This window comes from Glossina fuscipes, unplaced genomic scaffold, assembly GCF_014805625.2.
Source record: "Glossina fuscipes isolate IAEA_lab_2018 unplaced genomic scaffold, Yale_Gfus_2 1, whole genome shotgun sequence".
Classification (NCBI taxonomy): domain Eukaryota; kingdom Metazoa; phylum Arthropoda; class Insecta; order Diptera; family Glossinidae; genus Glossina; species Glossina fuscipes.
The window spans coordinates 18276161-18296153 of NW_023998415.1; the positions used below are offsets into that span (position 1 = coordinate 18276161).

General features: G+C 33.1%; 2 protein-coding genes across 8 annotated transcripts in view; both read right to left on the bottom strand.

Annotated features, from left to right (window-relative positions):
• Nucleotides 1-5804, bottom strand: LOC119631928 (COMM domain-containing protein 4). Its single transcript, XM_038024517.1, has 5 exons — nucleotides 5702-5804; nucleotides 1659-1799; nucleotides 1364-1595; nucleotides 642-854; nucleotides 1-585 (listed from the first exon to the last, which is right to left on the bottom strand). The coding sequence occupies exons 1-5, from the start codon at nucleotides 5702-5704 to the stop codon at nucleotides 581-583; spliced, it is 594 nt and encodes a 197-aa protein (XP_037880445.1). The 5' UTR covers nucleotides 5705-5804; the 3' UTR covers nucleotides 1-580.
• Nucleotides 5805-9857: 4053 nt separating this feature from the next.
• The window catches only part of LOC119631560 (phosphatidylinositol 4-kinase beta), a 133827-nt gene continuing 123691 nt past the window's right edge, over nucleotides 9858-19993 (bottom strand). For 3 of the 7 annotated variants that reach the window (XM_038023886.1, XM_038023884.1, XM_038023885.1), the window contains 10 exons: nucleotides 16054-16165; nucleotides 15593-15920; nucleotides 15268-15534; nucleotides 12530-15166; nucleotides 12349-12467; nucleotides 12155-12292; nucleotides 11805-12079; nucleotides 11611-11699; nucleotides 11370-11534; nucleotides 10056-10243 (listed from right to left, as the gene is read on the bottom strand). In XM_038023886.1, coding sequence (XP_037879814.1) covers nucleotides 10056-10243; nucleotides 11370-11534; nucleotides 11611-11699; nucleotides 11805-12079; nucleotides 12155-12292; nucleotides 12349-12467; nucleotides 12530-15166; nucleotides 15268-15534; nucleotides 15593-15920; nucleotides 16054-16161 — 4314 coding nt within the window. In that variant the 5' untranslated portion in view covers nucleotides 16162-16165. Of the gene's footprint in view, nucleotides 10244-11369; nucleotides 11535-11610; nucleotides 11700-11804; nucleotides 12080-12154; nucleotides 12293-12348; nucleotides 12468-12529; nucleotides 15167-15267; nucleotides 15535-15592; nucleotides 15921-16053; nucleotides 16166-16271; nucleotides 16797-16839; nucleotides 17004-19074; nucleotides 19403-19993 lie in introns of those variants that run through there. The other 4 variants (XM_038023883.1, XM_038023888.1, XM_038023887.1 and 1 more) reach the window with 4 other exon arrangements.

Sequence of the window (19993 nt, forward strand, 5' to 3'; positions counted from 1 at the left end):
ATTTATTTAATTTTATTTGTAGTTTTTATGATTAAAGCCATTGAAGTGAAGTCTTTGTGTCTTGGACGACTATAATGTTGCTGCTTGGTTTCCCTCTAACTAGTAACAGTAATGAATGTGAACTCTATTACTATTCATCCTTATTCGTAAATTATAACTAAGAAAAGATTTTATGAGGTCACACATTTAATGCCTTTCTGACTACCGAACACGGCCACCTATTAATAATAAAACAAATCTAGATGTCCGCATAAGTCTCATTGGTTTTTGTCTTTACTAAATGCCAATCCCGCGTAAAGTAAGGCAAGCGTACATTATTCTTAATGCAAGTTATTTTCATAGACACAAACCTTCACTTATACTACCGTAAAACACGTAAGCAAAATTATTTTACTACATTTTGAGATGCATGGTTAAGAATGGTTAACTTCGGCAAGCTTGATGAAACCAGGGCAAAAAATCAGAAAAATCAGGTTGCTGAAAATCTCTTGGAAGAAGAAATAGAAGGGCTTTAGCATGATTTTTACGCTCGCGCCACACGTCCATCCTATATGTAGAACAGGATTAATAGAATCCTGTCTTATCCTAATAAACATTAGTTCATTAGTAGTTTTCTGAAAGAAGAAATCACATTCACTTACCTTTATTTTGTATTTCGTATTTTGCCATAACATCACGAGCGTATTTTAATTCCTCCAGTAACGCACGTAACTGGCTATTATCAATATTGATGACATGTGTGCTGTTTTGTGATAAACCGTCAACCAATTCCTGAGAGATTTTCAATTCAAATGTACTACAGTTAATACCTGCGTCGACAGAGGGTAAATATTGCACCGCGGATAACTCATTAACTGCAACAGAAATGCAAATATCGAAATTTCTTTCCTTAGAGCTTTCTGCGGACAATTTAATGGCAATGGGAGACTTTACTACAATTTTAGAATTGTTAGTTTCGGTACACAGTTACGTATGTATATGTTATATATAAAATGAAAATTTTAAAAAATAAATAAAATCTTACATTTAGAACGAACATATGACAACTGTACTTTTCCTTACACGAATAAAGTATCTGTAATCTTAACGAAGTTTTACAAACATTGCAGGCTTGGACAACATCAAAAAATTGACAATTAAGTTCGGAGTGTCTTTTGTAATGGAATTTAAACCTATTCCACAAAAATTAGATTCATTCTATCAGAACTTAAAAATTAGTTTTCCAAAGTATGGCCTGATATTGGACATTTCGATTTAAAGCAGAGGAAAAATGTAGCGTAGCAGACATATCTCTGGCATTACTCTATTCGACATCAGTTCGTTAATGTGATTTTAGACTTAACGGTTGTATTCCCATACGTACTTCTAAACGCCTTATCTATCAAGCGTTGACGTATTGCGGTCGCATGATTCGATAAAACACGACAGATCGCCTCTGCATGTTGCTTAGGTAAACCTAATTGTTGTATTTCTTCATTGAACACCGATTCCGTAACACTGTGACGGGCCGCATTATTTAATAGAAGATGTATGCAAGCAATGGCACTTTTGCCATCGTGTAAAATAGGCGGTATAAGCGATTTAACAAGAGATTCCTTAAAATTTTCAATGATAATTGAGATTTAATTAAATAAACTTTATCTGAAAAACATACTCACATCGAAATCTTCGCCCAATATCTTCTTGGCTACCAATTCAGCCAGCAACTCCAAATTTTCCGCCTCCATTACCGACAGCGAAAAAATAATTTCGCCCAACACCCAATCAGGACAATCGCCATCGCCACAAAAACGAAATTTCTTCAAACAACGCATAAAATGAAATAATTAAAAATAAATAAATTAGAAATAATTGCAATTAAATTAAAGGTCTATTAAAAAATAATGATGCGTGAAAATATTTCTGAATTTCAGTCCATTAAAGCACAAATTCTTGATTGTTTAACTTAATAATAATGAGTTCAGCAATAAATTCATATCAAATTGCTGCGACCCGATAGAAATGAACTGTGTACAATCACTAGAGCTTAGTCGAAATTTTACATAATTTACTGCTATATGTTCAATGTTAGGTTCGAATGTTAAGGCATACGATTGCGAGTGGACAAATTAAAATGCATATGAATGCTTTAAGCTAGCACTGATTCTTTTATAGACAGGTAGAATAACAGAAACAACTTGGAGTATATGAATAGAGCATACAACGAGTTGAACCGGTCTCAGCACCAAAGTCTACGCTCAGGCAATTTCGAGCGAATAGACAAAGTGAAATGACGAAATGAATGATTCAATCGTTTCAATTAACGAATTTAGTATACCTTCGATTTTTTGCGATGCTTATGAACATTTGACACATTTCTCTCATGCGATAACATCTCGTTTTGTGAGAAATGTTTTCGAATCGACATTCACACCCCCTTTGTAGACGTCAAATGAACACACACACAAGTTTGAGCCGGACTCTTCGACACCCTACAAATTTCAATATTACAATAGTGCAGCTATTATAGGCTATTTAGTGAAAGTATTACGGCAATTTTTCAAATATCGAATGATTCTTATCAAACAATTCTTATTGATAAATAAAAATTTTGAAATAACTTTTTTAATTGTGGTCGTCTCAGCTGCCTGAACGATTCTGAGAAGTGATGATGAAGCTTTTCAGATCAGTAAAACATGGATTAGGAATGTCTCCTATATGCGCAGACAAAGTAGTGGTTATAAGGGGTTTAAGTCAGAGAGAGAGAGAGAGAGAGACAAAGCGAGAGAGGGGGGAGGGAGGATAGAAGGAGATATATATTAAGACAAACTAAAGGGATTTTGAGGGTTTTTGAAACTTGGCTAATAGTATTTTACCACAAATTTACCCCCAATTTTCAGTCTTCGGTTTCAGTTTTAACCACCGTAAGCGCTCTAAAAACAACAGACACAAATATACTTTTTGCAGAATCCTGCAGACATTATGAACATATTCACGTCAATGCAATGGACTGCCGAAATTATCAAAACAACATGTTATAGCATCATTCAACCGAGTATATATAAAAAAAATCAAAATTTTAAGAAAATAGTTATTCATCTGTTTATTTGTTAGAATTTTCATTTCAATTTTTTTTCTTTCTTTCGAAAAAATTTTACCGTCCATTGCAAATCATTACATGGAAATATTAATACTCGGAGGACTTGTCATAGTCTACAACCCACCTTTCCTCGTAAGGATATGTATATATATTTAGTTATCTATATGTATCTATGTCTATATATGTTTAGTTATATATATGTCTCTATGTCTTCCGAAACGCTCTAGGGATGAATTCCTGAAAACGCTATGTACAGTTAAACATTAATTTTTATATGACGGAGTAGGATAGCTTTCTTTTAATCTTTTAATTCCTTCTAATTTGTCAAATGTTGTGTGTACTTATGTGTGTGTAATGTTGCAGAAAAAATTTCCACGCTTTTCGTTACGTTTGTTGTCTGCAATTATTTTATTAACTGGATTTCGAAGGGTTTGTCTTTTATTGCCAGCACAAAAGCAGAATACAAGGCAAAAGATATAAAACATAAGCACCATGGCTTAAGTCTTCGCAGTGATCCACCGGCTGTTTGCTGGGCAAAGTCGTCTTTGCTCGCTTTTGCAAGAATAAATTGGAAAGGAATTATAAAGCGGTTTCTTTATGAAGTGAAATGTGCCTTGGTTCGCAACGATTTGAAAAGGTATAAAGAAATCAAAATTTAAGCAGGTTTTATTCTAAGAGGATTTTTTACACGGTTCAAATACAAAAATACAGTTAAACGTAAGAATGGCAATTGTGGCATTTCAAGAAAACTGCATCGAAATTAGTGAGCATTGAACTGTATAAACTTTCAATTAAAAAAGATTGAATTTCTTAAGCGACTTATCATTGAACTTTTTATTGGTTTTAAGAAATCCTGCTCTCCTTACTGGTAAAGTATTTGCGCTATCGCTTGGATATATCGTGTCCATGCAGGTTTGTGCTCCGTAATAAACGCCCACTGGACTCAACACTTTGCACTAAATATTTAATAAGACGTGAGCAAGTAATGTTTCTCTCTGATCTTTATTTCTCCAAATTTGAAACACAGCAGAGATATTAGAAGATAGTAACATTCGAGTAATCAAGTTGTGTCCGTGGATGTACCCATGCTTCAGTTCTTTAAGATGATTTCGACTTCGCTAAAAGAACGATTAGAGTAGAATTGCTCTGCATTTACACACCATTACTCAAAATAGATTTGAGAATGTCGAGAAAGTTTTTTTTTTGCCCTAAAACGCTTGCTCTTGGTTGTATCCTTAACTCGGTTCGCTTTTTCAAACTTTTCGCTTCAATGCACTACAAATACCCCGTATATTCTGTTACAAAATCGGCAGCACTTTCGATCTTGCGCTTGGTCAGATCATGGTTTCTTATAAATATAATTACTTGAATTCCAATTGATTCCATGGAACTTTTAACATCATTTTCAATTGGTAATATTGTGCTTTGCATTAAGCGCAAGACTGCATTTAAATAAAAAATGTCCTCAATAGAAGCTGAGTATGTAAAAACCGCGACTAAATAGTTAATATTCGCGGATTCAAATCTCAGTCCCGTAGAATTTACTTTGATCGTAGCTATAGTGAACGTTCAGTCGGTAACGACATAGCACTCTGCGAGTTCGTCTTCGACATTCAAAAAGGACAGCATCAAAATCTTGTTTAACGTTCTTTGCTCTAATTGTGTAAACCTATTTCAGAATTGGTTCCCATAAATGCGTCCACAGCTAAAAGAATTTTATTAATAACTTTAAATGTACGCAAAAAATGAGCCCTTCGCGAACCTCTAATGCGTAAATTATATTCAAATGAACACGATTTGTGCCATTAGACTGGAAAGACTTTGGCAACAGGTCTATTGGAATAGTTTGACGAAATTCACTTATTTTTTTTTTTATTCCATATATTCTTCAGATTTGCCGATCAACATGCTAACCTTAAGGAGAAGTCCATTGCTTTTGATAATATTTTGCGTTTGGCATAATTATACAAAGGCTGAAACAAATCAAGATTTACAAATATGCCAATCGCAGTTAAGCAAATACCGCAATTTTTTACTAGCAGCTATACTTAGATATGAAAATATCTGCAATGCGTACAACTTACTAAAACCGACAATGCTCTCGACATTAGCCAATGGACTACCATCTGATGCGGAATTGTTTGGCGAATATCAGTCGCCTGAACAACAAAGGAACGATTGGTCTCTTCTACAATTGATAATGGATCAATTTGATGATTTCGATTTCATTAATAGCATAAGGAATGCTGCAATTAGAAGGTGTAGCAGGAAGAGCCGCGAAGAACAAAGAGACGAAAAGCGTAATTTAGTTATCTTAGGCAAAAAGCAACGCTTTCACTCGTGGGGCGGGAAACGTAGCGATGTTGCTGAAGAATATGCATTAAATCAGAAAACCAACAGCATACCATTTAATTATTTAATTATTTAGCTTTGAAAAGTAAACATTTTGAAAACGTTTCACTACTTATTCGGCACTTTAATATTACATTTTTTTTGTATTAAAAAATATTTTCTAAAATAAACTTTTAAAATGTGTCTCCCTTTTTATTGAAAAACGAAAACAACTTTATGAAAGTAAATAATAAACATTTATTATTAATTAACTTATTAAGAAAAACTTACCATTCTACCAAGTTCAATTAATAATTTCTTTTTATCAAACACAACGCCAATACCTCTTACTAACAATTTATTTGTAAATGATACGCCGAGCAGCTGATTGCCGAACAGCTGTCAGTGGCAGGCATTCTTGCTATTTTTCGTAGCAAACAAGTTTAGCGTTGATTTTTAACTTCTTTGATTTAGTTATTGCAAAGATATCTTACTAATGCTAATAGAGGTCAAATAGAAGATCAGAAGGTCAGCAAAAAACTTTTAAAGAAATAATTGTAAATATAATTAATTCAATAGTATGCAACTTTTTTTAAGCGTAGGAAATTAACAAACCGGAATGAAACATACCGGAACGAAAAACATAAAAAAACGCAAACACTTGCACATACTTTATGTAAACATGGTCAAATGTGTTTTTTTTTTTTTTTTTTTTTTTTGTTTAAACATTCAGATATGGTTTTTTTATATTTTCCATATTAATATAACGAAACTTTACTTCATGTATCAATAAACTGAGTTCGTACAGAAAAAAAATTAAGTTTGAATTTCCTTGGTGATGGGACAACGTTTTTTCGTACTCTTAGTTTAGAAAAAATTCAAAAAATTATCGGTATAATCTCTTTTTATTAATAAATAAAACTCATTTTCGTGTTAGTTTAATTTAACATTTTTTTTAAATTTTTATTCGAATTAAGCAAATAAAAAATTTTTTTATGTATTTGTTGTTGTTGCGGTTGCATTTTTTTTGTTTTTTTTGTTTTTTTTTTTTTTTTTGATGATGAAAATGATTATTGTTATAGTATAGTAATGTAAAACGTATGCGATATTTGTTGATTCCTGTATAATACAATATTTATACTATTTTAATATATATTTTATATCAATGCTGTAAAGATCTTAAGTATTAGAGAGAGTTGTATTTTTGACAATTTTATTAATAGTTTGAAAATAATTTCAATGTAATTTAGTTATATTTGTATACAATTTATATTTTTCTCATTTTTATTTAGTAATAATTAATTAATTATAATATCAAGAAGAGAACATACGCACACGACTGTTAAGCGTTGTGTGCTATTTCGTTTTTAAATATTAATTTTTATTTGTTTATTTAATTATTTTTTCAAATTTATTTGATAAGATTAGTTTAATATATAGATTTTGATAGTAACGAATTATTTCAATTTCACGATTAGAAAAGTTTATTATGAGCGTAAAGGACAAAGAGTTACCAATGCATGTAAATATACGTTAAACTTCATATATATATATATATATATGTATATATATATATATATATAATTCAAAATTTATTCATTTACTAATTTACTAAGTTTATGAAACTTTGTTCAGTTATACGATTATCGAAAATACTATATTTTGAAATAATGAAATTTAGACGCTTCTTAGAATTCATTGAGTTTCGATCCATTACCGTAACTGTTAAAACACTTGCTTTAAAAAACCACTCCATGGAGCATACTAGATCTGATGGTCAAATATGATTATATCGCAACAAAGATTCCCTCAAAGTATATCATTTTTAATCAGTCTGAGATTTAGTCGAATAGCTTCTCTTGGTCTATGTTCCCCTTTTTGATATTCCTAAAGGTTTCAGATCGATAAAATAAGATAAATTTCCGAAATCTACACCTTTCGTAGGTCGCGTTTTTAGGCCGAATTTAAGGCTTGTTAATATACCATCACAAATGTTCTCTGAAATAGTCTCAAAGAAAGGGCGAAATTTCGCTAGTGTCAATCTGTTAATTGTTTACCACCTTTATCAAGTATAAGCTCAAAACTTGAAACGAATACTTATTATTTTTAGGATGAGAATGGTTCGGATTAACTCACAATAAAAACAGAAAAAGAAAATAAAAGGCAACAACATTACTTTAACGTTCTTTTTAGTGATCGATTATTATGTTGGTAAGCGTAAAATAATCAAGAGCACTTCGGCATTTATCAAAAACAGTCAGGGTATTTTTTCTTTTTTTTTGTGGCTTAGTTTATGTTTTATGAAATGTATGCAACGATTTGGTTCCGCTGATCTGCTGTCATGGGCAACGAAAGATGATACGAATTTGTGCAAAGCACAATTGAGGTTTTTTTCAAAGAAGACAAAAGTACATGGCGAACGGATAGACGCGAGCAGCATTTTCTTCACAAAATTGCTTAAAGAAACTTTTCAGAAATATATGAATTCCTTGAAGGCTTCTCTTGGGGGTTATGTGTGAAGAGATAGGAAAAAGCTCCACTCAAAGTTTATAAGCAAAATAAAACCCTATGAATATTCAGACTAAATTTTAAATTGAAAAGATATAAAAATTCACGAAGTAATTAAATTCAATTTTCGTTTACTTGCGCGGTCGAAACGGCGCAAAGTCAGCGGATCTGTTGTCGATTAAGGAATGGAACATGCCTTTGGTTAAATTTAATCAAATACTATATAAAATCTGAAAAGGCGAGCAAAAGTATTATAATGTTTGCAAAAGAGAAGAGAGTGAGATATTTTGTTAGAAATTTCTAACATCATCAGATACTTCAAGGCACAATACGCTTTAGTATAATAGGAAAGGAAACTATATTCGTTTTTAACTCCTACTATCTGAAGTCGTGTTTTGTCAATTGGAAGTGACATTGATTAATATTTCCTCTAACTTTCAGATTATCGGCATAGATGGCTTGTTTTTTTCTTTATTTATTTATTTATTTTTTTTGCGATCTCTCACCATTCGAATCGGGATAAGGTAGGCATGATAGTGTATGAAAAATGTTTATATTTGAATTGGTCGGCATTAGAGGCCCACACGGTCTACCGGTGGAAGTTACATACAAAGTACTACGTGAGAGTCAAACGCAATACACAATATCGATTGAATCGGCGATGAATCATTACCAGAAAGGTATAAAGAGTGCGTAAGTAACGTTTTTGAAATGAAATTTTTCTTGACAATTTGGTGTAGACTAGTTTTCGATGAGTTATAAAACATGTTATTCTATAACAATTAAATGCAAAATGACGGTTATGTCAGTATTTTTTCGATTGTGAATGTATTTTATATATGTATAAAAAAAAAAAAAAAAAAAAAAAAAATAGAAGAAATTTGTTCTTAAGTCATTCGTGATGGTGTAAAGATTCTTTTTAGTTCATATACTTAATGTTGTTGCTTTGCTAATTATTTTAAAATCATTTGTAAATAGTGAAATATTTTTGCCTTTAAATACATTTTTTGATTCTTGCATTTGTTTATTTATTTTTTTTATACCTTTAGTTCTAAGTCTGTTTGCTAAATTTGATATAAAATGTAGATTTACTTTAAGCAATTGGTTGTTTTTTTTTTTTTTTTGTTTTTTTTTTTTTTTTGTTTTTGTTTTTGAAGAGAGTAAATTTGATTTAACTGTTAATTGAAAATTAAATTTATAGTGTTGTTTTTTATTTTTATTTATAATAAAAAAGGTAAAAATATAGATTTTTAATTATTATTATTTTTCTGATGTAAAACATAATTGTTTAAAGTATGTTTACATAAAAGCACATAAAGTATTTATTTAATATAGGTTTACAAGTTGTTATTGTTGCTGTAGTTTTGCCTTTTTTCAATCCTTTTTATTTTTGATGAGTTTTTATTTATTTTTTGCAAATGCCAAAAGTCTAATTAAATATCAAAATCTAACATTTACTTTTATTTATATCTATATAAAAAATTAATTTAAAACTTAAGCCACATACTTAATGCAGTCATATATATATATATTATGTAGTATATGATATATATGATATATATGATATATATGATATATATATACATATGTAGTATATAATATATATGATATATATGATATATATGATATATATATATATATATATATGATATATATATATACATATGTAGTATATGATATATATATCTTTTTATTTTATTTGTTATTATTATTTTTATTTATTCATTTTTTTTTTTTTAGTAAGCCAAAATTTCATCTTATTAATTTAATTTCCGTCAAATTTTTTTTTTTACTATAATTAAGTTTAATATAATTTTCAAATTAAGCTATATTTACATTAAACCATTTTATATTATTTTTTTGCTTTTTTATTTAAAAAAAATAATAGAGAAAAAAATTAACAAGTCAAGAACTCGTGTTTATTTATTATTATAATTAATTATTACAACGTAAACTAAAACTTCATTTGATCTAAACCTACAACTTGGCTTCGCTTCCTTATATTTTAATATAATTTATTTTATATTTGATTTTACTTCATTTACCTTCGCTGTTATTTGTTGTTGGTTCTTAGTTTCGCCCTTTTGCCCCCATTCGTTTGTAGGGATTTTCTTTAGATTTTCATGAAAAACCTTTCTCACAATATTCCATTCGTGTAGTATTGATAACCATCGTATAATTTGGTAGACAGACTCTTCAACGAATCTTGCACCAATTGTTCAACTTTGCGTTCCATTTCTTGTTCGGTTAAATTCATATGGAAACGTTTACGTAAATTCTGCACTGTTCCTGAGCAACCATTCTTGAAACAAGGCAATTGAGCGTCTGAAGCGTAACGAAAAACAAGAATTATGTAATTGTGCAACAACCAAAGTGAGCAAGTAAAAAAATTATATTGGCCCTAAGATGAATTTTCGGTACCCAGTATCCCAGACTAATGCATGAAAATGATTGTGAGGTTGCTTACCTGTCCAATCGACATTTTTTTTTTTTTTTTTTTTTAGGTAGATATTTTCATCAAAACAAAGTTAGTACAAATATTTAAATAAAGTATTGATAGTTAATTTTTTTTTTTTTTTTTTTTTGGGGGGGGGGGGTTATTGTGAGCGTGTTTGCCGCCTGGTCACGCCTATATTTAATGATGATAATAAATATTTTTTCCAAATTTTTTAATTTTTATCTGTTATGGATCGTAAACTAAAATTTTTCGCCTAGCATGGCTACGTTTAGCAGCGGATCACATAAATTTTCTTTTGACTAACATGCAAAATGTGATTAATATTCCGTCTTTTTATCTCAATATTTGCGATCGTGAAATTTGTAAAAACAGGCAATTCTGATTTTATATATATATAATATGATTTTTATTTTCGTATGTGACAAGCGGTCTTCTCGCTTGCTAAGTTTTTGTTAAAGAAAACTCACTATAACACGATGTTTTATTTTATACAATTTATAATTGTTCTCATATGAATTTTTTTAAATCGCATAACAGCTAATTGTCATGGTCATAATGTATGTACGATGTCCTTTAGATATTTTTTCAAAAGTTTTGAAATCTAAGGCATTATATGGTAAGTTGTCGAGAAAGTGGCTCGATCCGAGCCATTTTCAACCACTGGGCTACAATATGCCAGTGTACCAAATTTCATCAAAATATCTCGAAGATTGCGGCCTGTAGTTTGAATACAAGAAAACAACAGATGGACAGACAACACCACATCAATTCAGAAAGTGATTCGAAGTCGATCAGTAAAAATAAAAGGTGCGTCCCTCTCCAGTTCTTCTGGTTATTGCATGCATTTAATGTAGCGTTGTACCACAAGTTATAGGTAGGGTATAAAAAGCTTTCAATTTTATAATAAGCTTTTGTATGTATTGCAAACATGGATGACATGGCGTGGCCAACGTAATGCAAATATAAAAATCAGAGATAAATGTGTTCACTTACTGCTGCGCATAATTTCCACAAAATTGATAATACGGTCCATATGTTTCCGTGCCGTCATCATGCCAACCAATAATAAATGATTAAATTCACGCCAATGTTCCGAACTCGTGCCACCCATTACGTCAACGAATTCTGGAGTCAATTTGAAGGGCGATTGTTCAAATCCTTAAGAGAAACGATATCATTCTAGTATATATATATGTACATTTGCCTTGCTAACATAACTCAGAACTAAACTTACCCAAGTTCTTGGGCGATATGCTTAAAATAAAACCGAAATCGATGTGTATGATATGGCCATCCGAGTGCAACAGTATATTGCCATTATGCCTGCCACAATAAAAGCAGAAAAAAAAAGAAAAAAGAAAAAGGAAAGCAAAATTTATTATGACTTTAGCGATTAGATTGAGGACGGACGTAATGATTATTTCTTACCTATCCTTGACTTGCAACAAATACGATATTATACAATACGCTGCACAACTTTGCACGAAATTCCTTTGGGCCAAACGAAAAGCATCACTATCAGAGGGTCCATATTCATCAACAAAATAGTCATAGAGCGATTTGTTGGAGTTCTTTTTAATTTGATGCAATGAAACTGTATTTAGTATGGGCTCGATCAGACCGCTATCGTTCGACAGGCAGACAATCTTATAAGGACGCACCCATAAATCGACATTCTCCTCTTGCCAAATTATTTTGAACATCTTGGCGAAAAGGAGAAAAACGCATAAATTTTCATATAATAAAAAATTATGTAAAATAATTTTATAGAAATTTACTTGTAAGAGTTGTGTGGCCATCAATTCTTGCCGCAAATCATCACCACACTTAACTATAGCCGACAGCAAACGCCAATTACTTAAATGGCCATACGGTGAAGAATCACGTATTTGCTTTTCCTTTTCATGCCATGGTTCCTAAAACATTGAAAATTTAGTTTTTAAGTCTTTTTGATTGATAAAAATTTGTTTACCTTAAGTGCTGCTGCTGATGGGTCTTCGGGATCGTTACTAAACGATTTTGTATTTTCGCAACTTAAATTATTGCAGTGGCGTGTTCGCACATCTCCTATATTGAATAGTACAGGCATGCCTGTGTAATTAAAATTTCTTAATTGCGTTCTACGTTTATTGATTGAAATCTGTTTTGTTTACCTGGATCTCTCGAGTCGCATGAATCCAATGACATTTGCGATATAGCGTCCCGTTCGCAATTGTTGCGCATTTTTCGCATATGCAAATATTGCGCAGTAATCTCATCATCCTCCTGTGACCAAACATCGTCTTCATGGAGTTGGGGAGGCGTTAAAATGAGAGCACCCCCACCACTACTACTACTGCAGCTGTTATGATCTGCTACATTTGCACCCGGCTCGCCAGAGCCCACCGACGAGGAAGATCCCGATAACAGTTTATCCTTTTTGCGTTGACAACCCAATTTGCCGCTGTTGCTGCTGCAACTCGATGTACGACTGCATATTAGATGCGGTTGATGAGCATGTTGTTGATGTTGGCACATCGTTGCGCTCGCACTAACTCCACCAGCCTCTAAATGTTCCTCGGATTTGGTGTGACGTAATGAGGGCATCATTTTCGGTATTAATGACGACGAGTATATGTCGGTTACTTCGACTACTTCCACGTAAATAATATAGGGCGTTTTATCTTTAGAATTGAGTACAGCAGTCTTTTCCTCTGTTATACGCACCACATGGTGCGGAATGTCTGAATATAGTGGAAGCCAAACACGGGCGGGCAAATTTTTATTTATCAAATTCAAAAACATGCGCAATGCCGACGTTTTCTCCGCCTTGGTTATCAAAGCTGTCAGGTTTTTGCCCACGTTGATGAGAGCCTTCATGAATTCCTTTTGCGGTGCAGTCTTGGGTGCACTGCATGCGCAGACAGTCTTCTGGCCAAGTAAATCATTAAACTGACCACGTACCGTTTCAAAGCAGGTGCAGCCGTTATCGAAGGCCCTACCCGAAGTCAAATCCCCTAGGCAGAGCTTAGCAGGAGTGGCTGGCAAGGTTTGTGTTGTATAGGGGGGCTGTTGATAAAATCGATTCGAAATACTTAATGTAGTATTTAAATGTCTCGAATCTGCTAATAAAACAGTGGCATCTGATTGCGAGCGATGATGAGTTTTCTTTGCTAAGGCTGTTAAAGAGCTGCTTGCGGATGTCTGCGTAGATTCTTTTAGCTCAGTTTTCCCTCCTATTAATTTTCTCTCTTTTTTTGAATAGATTTCTTTCATCAGAGCCAATTGCGATTTTCGGTTGCCCATAGTATCCACCGGCTGATAATTGTAGGCTTCCAGCAACCATAGGCACTTAAGAGAGAAGTCCACTGATTTACGGCAACGTATAGTTAGATAGGGGTCTAAAACTTCAGCTAATTCATCCATTTGTATATACATTACAATTAATTGCGGTATATAAAGATCCACCTCCTGATCGGGAAAACTAAAAATTTTATTGCCGATAAAACTAAGAACACCTGGTTCCTTGGAATAGAACAAGTAATGGATGGCAAAATGTATATTAAAAACTGGTGATTCAAAAAATCTCAACAGGCCGCTGGGACCCTTTTCAGTCTTTTGTTGATTGGTTGCATCAGGAGCGTTGTTCGGACGCTCTTTGATGAAACATTTGACCACGCCGGGCACCTTGAGTTTATTTAATGATGATATGGAAGATGATTTCGATATGGAGGTAGCGCTAAATGAAATGGTCGAGGTCGAGGCAGGTGGCACTTGTAAATTTAAAGTCTTCTCTATGCATTCCGACAATTCCTTCTCTAAGGATTTGTCGATTATCGGCTGCTCAAGCGGGGTAGTTGCCGGCGTTGAATTTGATGAGCAAGTATTTGCGGCGGCCGCAGCGGCAGCAGCAGCTGCAGCAGCTGCCGCTGCCTTTTTGCTGGCATTTGTAGAAAGCAAACCGAAAAATTCTTTTTTCTTTGATATATCTGTTGGCGATTTTACTTGGTCGACCGTCGTGGCGCTGCTTCCGCCACTACCACCAGCTCCAGCAACACCAGAATTAGATAAGTCATCCCCGTTTTTGTTGCTCTGCTGTTTTGAGGCATTTTTCTTTTCATGATTCTCGATAATGCTTTGAGCTGTTCGAAAAATGGCGTTTTTGGTGGCTCCAAAGAAATTTTTAAATAATACGTCATTTTTGGGATTTTCAACGGGTGTTGTGGTGGCTGACGGTGTTGATGAGTCGTTATTTTTTTGCGATTTGTTCCCAGCGGATGCTAGTGTGGTAGCGACATTGGATGTATTGGTTGTCGATGCAATAACGCAATCTACAACATCTGAAGTTGGTGTGGGAGTGGCGATGGTATTACCAGCAATGTTTACCTTTATTTCTAAGCCCTCAGTGTTTGTTTTTGAGCGTTCCATATTAATCGCTGCTTGGGACATATTCATTTCGCGATAACGTTTGCGTTCACTTATTTCTTCAGCATCTCCAGCAGCTCTGGCGTCAGTTGTCTCTTTATCTAACTCTTCCAATTGCTTGCAGTCTTCGTTTGGAGTAATTGTCACTACCGCGTTAGGTGTTTGCGTCTTTTTTCTGGTCGGCCTCAAAGTTCGGCAATCTGTCTCCGGTGATTGATAGAAACATAAATCCGATTGCAACATATTATATTCCTCGTCCATGGATGTGGTCTCTAACATATCAATGCATTCTTCTTCGGGATCCATTTCGCCAGAATCTAAAGATTCATGGGAATGTCGTATGCGATTTAATGAAATTTGATCTGATTCTGAGCCACAAATAATCCCTTTAAAGAAGAAGAAAAACCTCAAATATCATAAAATGAAAAGAAAATTAAAGTATATAAAAAGAGAATAGAGAGAAAAGTTGTTTAAAAAAAGTACTTACCCGAATCGTCTGAACCTAAGCTGGTAAGATCTTCGCGTTTTTTATTATTACCGCTTGTATTAGTATTAGAGCCTACAGTTAAGCCGTTATTAGCATTAACCGTAAATGAGGATGTGGAAGCTGTTGAAGACGAACCATTTAAGGAGACATTTGAGGCGGAAGAAGGCGTTTGTTGTATGTTTGTTGTGGTTGCGGCTGTTGAAACGTTAGAGTCTTCACTATTTTGCGACTTAGGTCGTGTGCGTAACGAAGAACAATAAGGCTCAACTATACATAAGGGATAATAAGTTGTAACTACAACAGACTATACATATATTGTACGTACCAATAACACTGCGATTTACGATATTATTATGGGTGGCTACGGACAATAATGTTTTTGATGTTGTTGGCGCTGATGTTTCCACGGTCGTTGTTACTATTTTTATCAAATTACTTGTGGGTTCTGTGGTGGATACAATTTCAGTAGCTACGGATGAGGCTGCCGGTGACTGTTTAGCTGTTGATGACGTTAATGCGGGCGTTTGAGTGGTAGTTAAAGCAGCCGTAACATTGGCTGCTGTTGTTACAATTTTCGAGCACATTGTAGACCCAAGTATTGATGGAGTACAAAATGTATTCTCACTCTCGGCATTGGGGGACGAAACCTCAACCTATTCGATATTATAATAAAAATCGAGAAAAAAAAAAAAAACAAAATGCAAAGTGATTGAAAGATTTTACTCCAGATAAATAATGAAATTTCCTTTTTATCATCTTGAGAGTTTTCAGGTATCAGTTTCTTACCTCTGGTATTCTTTGTAAAGCGCTGTCTAGACTACGATTACGATGATGTTGGGTCAAATTAATGCGGGTATTGGTCACTTGAGATACGGGAGGCAATAGAATACCCATAGATCTGAAATGCATATATCAGTAAATTTTTTTTTAATTAACGCTTATTTTATGGATATTAGATATTGATATTCATAAGCTACTCAGACATTTAAAAGTCTCAAATTTACCATCGCTACGTTAGGAATAAAGAGGAAAAGAAAAAATCAGCAGATCATTAAAATTAGTGCACGACGTACTCGAGGGATTAAAGATAACTTTTATACTCATTATATACCGTAGCTGAAGCGCATACTAAATTAGTTACTTTGCTTGTCACACTTTTAAATTTGCTTTGGAGAACACTGAAAAAATGTCGTAAATAATTGGGAAAACAAATTTGAGAAAAGAAAGTTGCAGTTGAAGCGTTCAAAAGACTTTGAAAATGATGTTTCGTGATTGGCTCACGTTGCATTTTTCCATTGAATATATGTGTTCGAGAACGAAAGCCATTTACATATTATTGTCGACTTTCAATATTCGATAGCAAATTACTTGACCGTTGTGTACAGATTTTAATCGCAGTTGATGCTCCTAAAAAGCCACTACACACATAAATCGAACAAAATGACCCGAATGACCCGGGTGATAATGCTAATGCAGCACTCCAAGATCGCACTAGGCAAAGGTTCCCTTCAATATGAGAAGACATCCTAACTGAAGATTGGATGGCTGGTATATGGCTGATTACTTGCTTACTTTTGCAAAATTCGTAATTATTAATTTTTCTCCTTTTTTTTTTACAATTACAATTTTCAAGACATTTCACATTTAGCTCGCCAAAAGTCACTCTACGTAGAAGAAAGCGATACGAAAATAGTTGCATGCACCAGAAGCATAAATGCGAGACTTTCCGTTGCCTTGGCGCATACAAAAAAAAAAAAAAAACAAAAACCAGTCGATATACAATAATATTGAATAGCGAGACAAAGGTAAATAGCAAGTTTTGCTAATTCTTCTTCTTTTGTTTCTCGATTTCAGTTTTATTTTTATTATTCATTTCGTATTTGCGAAAAGCACTTTACGACGCTATTCTCCAGCCACATCCAGATATACATATACAAAGTGTAGTAGTAGTTCATCACTATCACATCATATGCGCGTACATGTTTATCATTTTTCTTCTGCTTTTTTATTTACTACATTGCTCTGTGACTAATGCAAAAAGCACTATATTATAAATAAACGGCTAACACATTACTGCTTGCTGTGTTTATTAGAAAGCTAAAAGAAGAGCAAGAAAACGCTTTGCAATCACATTTATTGAGAGTCTCAGATTATCAAATAGCGTGTTTGTAGTATATTAGATTTGCAATACTCAGCTTACGAGTGCCTGGTTGGTATAGTTTTCAATACAAACTCACTGCCAGATATTTATTTCAATACAACAAGTTGTTAGCTTGCAATAAATGAAAATTCTCTTTACTCTCTTACTATAGAAAAGCTTAAGCGGTAAACAGAAAGAGGGTTTTTTAAAGGAATTATTTTTATTATTTTTTTTTTTTATTTTTGCATATGAAAGCATCCTCTTCCTCTTTACTCTCTTTCTTAACAGAAAAATTTGCAAATAATTCTTAACATTTTTAAGAATATTTTGTACTTTTTTTTTTTTTCTCTTAAATGTTCATTTAAGCTCGTTTTATGCTAAATATTGAACATTCAATCATATAAATGATTAGTTTTATCTAATCAACACAGTAAAAAGTAAATATGTAGATGAAGTTTATGCAATGTTTGTGTGTAAGGCATAGAACAACATCGGTCATCGAAAGACATGGTATAGCAGAATGGAATGAAGCTTTGTCTTTATAGATAAATGCTTCTTCTAAATTATTATAGGAACTCAATCGTTTGCGCGTTAAATGGATCACTCGGCACACCAAACATGTCTGGCCCTTGCATATGTCAAAAACAAACGAGGAATGCAAAATGACTGATAATGTCAACATATGTGGGAGACATACAAGTAATCAAGAAAAAAAAAAAAAAAAAAAAAAGGCGAAAGTCGAGTGTGCGTAGCCCACGAAATTTGAAATCACTTTCTTTTTCAACACACTTCGTACTTCAGTTACACTTTAGCCACATATTGAATTAAACGGTCGAAATTACATAATAAGAAGATGTATATATGTTTTCAATAAAGCTTCTTGCTTCTTGCAAAGCGAGACGGAATTCTGTTTATACCCTAGAGAAGATTTAGACGTAGTCCCGCTTATTAGGATATACATTGTCACTATGGAGTGCTCAGTGCGTATTTATCGTTTATGGGAGATTACACTACCCTTTTTATATATATAAAGGGCGGGTAACTATTTGAGTCTTCTTATTTGCCAGTAATTTGAAATTTTCTTCTTTTTGATTAATTCACATTCGCTGTAAAAATGGCGTTTTACAAAAATTGACCAACACTTCGGCCAGCGTAACCTAAGCGGTTTTTCCGCAATATTTTTCTTAAGAAAAAAAAAAAAAAAAATAAATAAAATAAAAAACACAACTAGAGATATATGCATATTCGTGAAAACTATATATGTATGTATTTATGGCTTGCATGTCAATCTATAGGTTCTTAATAGTTTGACTTGCTGCTTTGAAGATAACGCGTGCTTTTCTCAAGCAATACGTCAATGTTTTCGGTCTACATTTCTAGCCAAATGTAATGAAAAATGCTTGAACCAATCAAAAGTCTATTTCTCTTTCGGTGTCAAGTCCTTAACGAAAAGAGCGCTTTCTTAGCACCAGGATAGTTTTAATACATTTTTGGATACAATAAGTTCACAAGTCAGTCCTATTAAAAGTAAGTTCAATCTTTTTTAAAAATTCTATGATATACCGCATCGTGAGGATTAGGGTTAGTAAAAATGAAGCATTGCACGAGAGAGCAATGCAGTTTCATTGTTAAACAATATTGCAAAAATAAGGAAAATATGGGCGTACCTGTTCGAAAACGACACAATTTGTCGCATAGTGAAGATTTTAGATAGGCCTTGTTTTGCCGCTACGCAGCGGCTAAAACATCGTTGGGCTATAATCGACAAAAAAAAATATGGTATCGAACACCGTGGATTTTAGCCTTTACAAATCAATACACACATAAGGACATCCATCATTTGTGCTCATTTTTAGTTAAGTGCTTTAAAAAATTGAAAAGATGCGATAGAGAACTTCCTTCCTATCGTTAAGGACTGCGTGAAGCATTTCTGCATCCATTAATGTTTCTCACATGCGAATAGAACGCATTCATATTTGCCAATAATTTGATTAAAGTTTATAATTTGCCTATTAATCGATTCCTAGTTTTTCAAGAAGAATCTGACCGACCCACCTAGATACCTAGGTTTTCTCTTTAAATCCCTTACATCGTAGATGTACCATAACGTTGTAATATATTTTTTTGTACGGAAAAATGCTATTTGTTCCGAGTATTGTTTATCGAACAGTTCCTAACACATATACACATATTTTATATTTGCTTGCAACAAATTTAAATGAACGTATGGTGTATCTCGCATAAGGACATGTGGTTTATATTTCGTTTAATTGTCTTTTAAGTGTTTAGTAAAATCGTTAAGTTATTTAAATCTGTCATGCGAAAAAGGTCAGATTCGTTATTACCATTAATAATTAACCTAATCCGCAAATTGACAAATTAATTTCGCCTACATTAGCACTAAAAAACAAAGAAGAGCAAAAAAGACATGCGCTCTTTAGCAAACGCTTCTCAAAGAATGTTGAGAGTAATTCCGTTATTCAGTTTGCGAAAACAATGCAAGAAAAAATAATAAAAAAAAAAGCAAAACGTGGAATTGGGTTAAGATTCTGAATTAGTTTGTCTACGATGTAATCCTTTGTTGGA

Excerpts from the sequence above, each read along its gene's own strand:
- LOC119631928 (XM_038024517.1), bottom strand. Across the intron at positions 1,596-1,658 it reads TATTGGGCGAAGATTTCGAT|GAATCTCTTGTTAAATCGCT; the intron begins GTGAGTATGTTT and ends GAAAATTTTAAG. Across the intron at positions 855-1,363 it reads GATAGATAAGGCGTTTAGAA|TTAATGAGTTATCCGCGGTG; the intron begins GTACGTATGGGA and ends TTTCTGTTGCAG.